Raw genomic sequence first — 6390 nt, forward strand, 5'->3', positions numbered from 1 at the left:
ATTAGAGATTTAGATGTTTAAATTGTATGGTTTTTTTTCTTTTTCTTTTTAATCCAGGTTTTTTTTTATTTTTTATAATAATAACACGGGTGATGATAAAAACCATTCACCATAATTTAGCCTACCTTTCTTGAATTGTTTGCAATTATGGATTCAAATTGTAAACACTGTATTTTTTCAAACAACAGAACAGCCCCAAAACGGTCCTATAGTAACCATGGCCCCTTTCGAGAGAAAGCGTCTGGCATTGAGCTTTTTATCATTTGTCTTTATTTAATCCTTTCTTTAAATCTAATAAATTTATAAGCGTATTTACTAGTATTTGTACCAAAAAAAAGACAAAACAAACAATCTGACAATGAACAGTCCTTTTACTGTCACGGTCACAGGCTCGTCTGGTTTAGTTTGGCCTATTTGTCAGAAATGATCCATAGGCTATTAAATAATACATCTTTTTCTTCGATAAAATCGTCTCTCAGTGTTGGAGAAAAAATGCGTCTTGTGAAAGTTCAGCACAGTTTGTCACATCACGTGTGATATAATTGTCTCTCAGTGTCCTTTCGTTTTACCGAGGATGCGGTGTGCCCGGTATTTGGTTTGCTATCGGGTTTAGTGCCGGTTGTCCCCCGGGCCCCAGGCCGTGAATGAGCACTCTCGGGACGAGCGGTCTCTGGAGAGATGGATGCGGTGTGGATGGAGTCCGGTACATACTGCTGTACATGGCAGCAGCGGCGGCGGCTGCTGTCGTGCTGTCCACGGTGCCTAATAAACTCGGGTGGTAGAAATACGGAGATGGGAACATTCTCTGTAAGGCCGAATAATTTCCAGCTTCAGCCAGCAGTTCTAATCCCACAGCCGTCTGCCTCTTCCATTTCGTCCTACAGTGAGATCAAAATTTAAGAAATCAATTATTAAACTCTCCACATGGCTCCTTCTGGACCTGATTGATCGTGAAGTACTTTTGGATTCTGGTACAAAACAAATAGGCTACAGGTAAACTTCATAAAACCGTACGGCCAAAATGATTTGTAAAATACATCAGAATAATGATCTTTTTCTTTTTTTCGGTGTTGTTTTCGATGAAATCTGGGCAAATTGTGAATTCCGATCCATTTCGAGTTCTGTGAACTTTCTACTAAAGTAAACAGCATGACTAAAATTCGTTGTTATTATAAATATATAATAATAGCTAATACATCTAATACAAATGGACTTTTTTAAAAATTAAAATGCGTTGCCTTAAGTAGAAATAGCATCTTTCATGAACAGCTAATTGCAATCAAATGATTTGCAGTTGTTTATGACAAAGCTGTAAAATACAATTTCAGACCGAATGTTAAAATCATTTGTTACGCCATTCAGGCTATTAAAAGTTCGCTTAATAATAATAATAATAGTAATAATAATAATAGCCTAATAAAATATTCAAATGTAGCTATATGGAAAATAAAGATGAAATGCTTGCACAATCTAAAAACTTTCATAGATGGTATCTGGAAACTTACCGTCGGTTTTGGTACCAGGTCTTGACTTGTGTGTCTGTGAGGTTTAGGGCTGCTGCCAGGTCCATGCGGTCTTGCACGCTGAGGTATTTCTGTCTCTCGAAGCTGCGCTCCAGCTGGTTAAGTTGATGGTCGGAGAAGGCCGTCCGCGCTTTACGAGGTTTTTTGGATCGGGCTGGTGGACTGTCTCTCGAACTAGAAATTTCCCGATCGCCCTCTTCTTTTGTTCCTAAAGAAGTTAGCACAATAAAAATATAAGGAAAATTTAGGCCTAGCTATTTATAAAAATAAAAAATAAAAAAAAAATAATAAAAAAAAATGTCAAAAGTGTCCATTTCTATTTTATTTAAGTGAGTTTACTAAAAATTTGAAAACAGTCTAATAATTGAGTACTTACTGTTTAAAAGTTTTATTTTTGTGACTTGTGATTGTTTTAGGCCTCGATTAGGCCTACATACGTAAATCTAAATATAGTCTGATTATTTCGTCTTTAGGGTTATGAGTGTCACGGTGTTTATGGGGGGAAAAATCTAATACCAGGTAAACAAAAATATATAAATTTGTCTCCTAAAGAAATTAGGTATGTCGCATGTATACGAATATATTACAGCAAAACGAGCAGGATCGATATGTCAGTCTATCTGTATTTGTAGCAGTTTTTACTGGGCTCCGTGATCCCCCCTCAAGGAAGAACAATAATCTCTCTATAATTGACTCACTAGGGAGGATCCCACACCGGGCAAAATTTACCAGCCTTTACATCTGTTATGTTAATATCAGAGAATAACCTCAGTGACCGGCTACCAAAAGGCTATTGTTTTTGTATTGTAATACTGGTTCTTAATGAAATTACAGACCAAAAAAAAAAAGAAAAGAAAAAAGCCTCTTATTTAGCGTTAATATGGACGTCTTTTTTATTATAATAAAAGTAAAATGTTACGGGTGATTTGTACCACTGAATGCATGTACTATTTAAGCGGTTGGTTCACAACGTTTATTGTTACAGGCCAGTCAAGAAATATCTATGTTTTGTCTTAAAATCCGTTTTAATTAAGATATTATTTATTTATTTATTTTAATGTGCGCGTGAACAATTAGTTGTGAAGAACTCCATAATTCTATAATTCACAGTGAAGAAGATACTTCTTTAAAACTCACAGCTTAGATTTGCAATATAAACAACACAGAAAGGTTTCTCGAGATATTTAAATGTTTTTTCGATATTTTTCTAATATATTTGCTAATGTATATATATACATTGTTTCGCGGTACAGATGCAATGTTCATTTTACTTGTGTAAGCACTGAGTACTGACAATAATATGTGTATTTTGGCAATTCTTCTGCATTTCAAGTGGTTGTTGATAACTGATTCAGTTTTATTACCAAAAAGTATTCATATCAAACGGATACTGTGATCTAAAGGTCTACCCTAAGTTTTAATAACGTATTTATTTATTTTTTTGCATGTAAAACGCACTCTTACCGTTACATTTTAAATCGCTCTGAATGTCATCTCTGTCCAGTTTGCTTCTGTTTTCATCTTGCTCTAGTTTGGGCCTGATGCCGTCCGGGGCGGTTCCGCTCTCTGTTTTTGGGCTGCGATGTGGAGATGGTACACTGGTACTGTAAGGAGCGCACGCTGCTAGCGGTTTACTGTCGCCCAAAATGTCTTTGATTAGAAAGGAGGAGGTGGCAGTCCTGGGGGCACAGCCAGCCTGACCGAGCGGATGAGGCTGGGGTGAAAGCTGCAAACTCTGAGCTTGACTGTGATGATGATGATGATGATGATGGTGATGGTGATGCTGAAGGCTGTCTTGGACCAGATGCGGCTCGGGATGCTCCATCGTAACTGAGATCGGGGATGAGGGGGCTGTTCCCACAGTGTCTATCTCCGAACATGGTGATGGGGTCTCCTGGATCCTGAAATCCGCTGTTCTGTCACCGAGGCGAAAATCTCCGTTCATCAGTACTGAGCTGCCAGAATTGGTTGTGGACAAAATAGTGTCTATTCCGAAACTAGACCCACTGGATCCTTCCATAGTACAAGAAAAGGATGAGCACTTAAGTCGTCTTCATAATAACTTTCCTGTACAATTTTGTAAAATAATAAAGAAAAACTTAATAGGAATCAACGAAACGACTAACAAAGCTCAAAGGTTAACGCAATAAAAATCCACTAGAAAGTACAAAATAAGCATTTTTTACGCGCAAATAAAAATCATTGCACTTAAGGCAAAGAAAAAGAGAAATATAGCCGGCTCTCCAAGATGTTGTTACATTCAAGGTGAAATGTGGAAAGCAAGTGGATCTGTGTAGTCCACGTCCTTTTGTTATGGTTATTAAACTTTCTTTCAAAGTTGAGATGTGGAGAGATTGGGATGCTCTAACTCCTCGACATCACGCTCCCTTTTGCCACTAATCGTTATAGTGTTGCTCTACAATGACTTCCTATATTGACGTCATATTTTCTCCTTTATTTTAACACACTCCTCGTGTTCCCCATCTCTCCTCTCATTGGTTACGTGGTCACGCGTCTGTCCAATCAGCGATTTTTACTTCATCCTTACACTTTAGAGCCACTCACTGATTCTGCAATGCTCTTTTGAAACCTTCCCTCCGCTACAATGTCTCAGACTGCATCTTCGTTAGACATAAATACGTTTATGGTAACACTTTACATCATTGTGTGCATGTTACACATATTGCTTGTTGCTAAAACTAATTACCACGCACTAATAAACAACAACAACAACGTGAAATTACTAGATGTTCCACAAAATAAATGCAAAAAAATTACGCTACAGTTCACTAATATTGCCCAGCGACTAACTAATCAATGAAACTGTAATTACAACATTCCTATTGCGTAAATTAAAATGTAAATATATAAATTAACAAATAATATCAGAAGGGTTTTTTTCAGCTGTGAACTTTGTTTAATTATTGCATTGTTTAATTGTTTAGTATTCATTCATTAAATAGACTATGCATTGTATCAGCCTACTGTTTCTTACTTTTTTTCTTTCATTTCAGTTTATATTTCTCCAAAAGCAAACCTCACAATAATAATCCCTATTGGCAAAACAATATTGTGTCAATTATTATTTTAAGAGCACAGAGACAGTGAAACGTGCTGTAGAGAAATAAGCCAGTTTTGTGCTGATAGTCATCGTGTGTGTCAGACCCTTTGAGTGAAAGCACTGATTGCGAATAACTCAAGAGAAATAAATTATGGCGAATATTGTACATGACATATGCCCTACTCATATCTTGCCTAATTCCTTCTAAATAAACCCTGGGCCTATTCTATCTGTCTATCAGCTTCATTTTGTTCTCTTTGTTTATACACGAGAAGACAAAGTGCGTTCAATGGAAATATTTTCAGATTGGGGAGGAGAAATTAAGTAGCCTACCAACGAATATATGTGCGTTTGAATCTTTACCTCTCGTTAAACATTAGGAGGGAAATAATTCATGATCAAATAATACTCATATTACAACACTGTTTAATGCACGACTATTGATTGCTAATTTTGATTTACAGTTCAAAATGTTTTAGGCTATATGCCGTTGAGTTGCGTAGATTTATACTGAGAAGAGGATGATGATGATGCCATATGGAGGTATCTGATGGTTTACATGCTCTCCAACTCCAACAGACGGACTCAGAGCTGGATATATCAGGCTGCTGCGTTCTCTAACGTAGGTTTGTCACGGTCGAGCTTTCCATGGACCGCCAAACCTGTTTGCGGACCGAACCGAGATAAAAAATAAAATAAAATAAAAACTATTTTATTTAACTGAGCGACGTGGGAGTCATCATTTAGGTTTGTTCTGCGCACCGCTTTAATTTCTTTAACAAACAGATCATAATGTTTAGAAAACAGTTTTATGTGGTTATATAATATTTGTAGATGTTTTTATTTGTATTGGGCCATAATCATTGTTTACGTTTATTATATGTGCCTGACTTTTTTTTTTTTTTTTTGTAAAGGATTCCTTGAACATATATTTTGGAAAGACTGTTTAAAATATTGCAATCAAAAACATAAGGGATAGCATGTTAGCTTTTCGTACATGTTCCTCTATTCGCATAAAACTGTTTCTCCTGGGGGGAAATGTTCATTCGGTTTAATAATTCATTCTGCTTTGCATGATTGTACTGTAGACTGTATTTTAAAAATATTGTATTTAAAAGTGTATTTTGTTTAAATTATATTTCTATGCCACGTATTTTGCTGTTTCTTGTGGCGACCTAATAGCTGACCTGTTACACATATCTGGTTAGTTTCTGCAGATTGGATGACTAAACACTACAACGATAAAAAAATCTACGATGCTGTATATCCACACATGCTGCTTGGCTTGCTAACTTGTCATTCTTAAAATCTCTTTATTCTGTACTAGAGTGAAATCATTTGTTAAGTCGTGGCTAATTGGTAAATTATTTTTAATAACACACTCCTTGACATAATTTTACACACGGTGTAATAACACTAGGCGGCGACAAAGCTGTCTCAGAATTCTTGTCAATAATCGCTTGAAGATTGCTAGTTAATGCAGAGCAAAAATCTTTCTATGTACACAGACCGACATCAAGTATTACCAACAGCTGAATTCAACTAAATGCCTCAATGGGTGTCTTGAATATCTGAGGTAATTACATAAAACAATTAAGATACACTGTAGTTATAACTGTACTGTGAGCTGACTAATGAATTTGCAGTCACGTCTAAACACAATAGGCTATATTGTCTTCCTGCAAAAATGTTTTAGAATATTTTTATGCAAATCATTTTTTGGCTATATGATATTTGCTGCCATAGCCTACAGATAAGCTCGCCCTTTTAAACATATATTCAAATTACTAATTGAGTTAGAGGAGT

At 36.2% G+C, this 6390-nt stretch overlaps 1 protein-coding gene across 1 annotated transcript; it reads right to left on the reverse strand.

Moving 5' to 3' along the window:
• Positions 1-253: 253 nt before the first annotated feature.
• LOC132151312 (barH-like 2 homeobox protein) lies at positions 254-3929 on the reverse strand. The gene is made up of 3 exons (XM_059559418.1): positions 2988-3929; positions 1506-1731; positions 254-878 (listed from the first exon to the last, which is right to left on the reverse strand). The coding sequence occupies exons 1-3, from the start codon at positions 3541-3543 to the stop codon at positions 566-568; spliced, it is 1095 nt and encodes a 364-aa protein (XP_059415401.1). The 5' UTR covers positions 3544-3929; the 3' UTR covers positions 254-565.
• Positions 3930-6390: the final 2461 nt, after the last annotated feature.

This window comes from Carassius carassius, chromosome 10 (genome assembly GCF_963082965.1).
Source record: "Carassius carassius chromosome 10, fCarCar2.1, whole genome shotgun sequence".
NCBI lineage: Eukaryota > Metazoa > Chordata > Actinopteri > Cypriniformes > Cyprinidae > Carassius > Carassius carassius.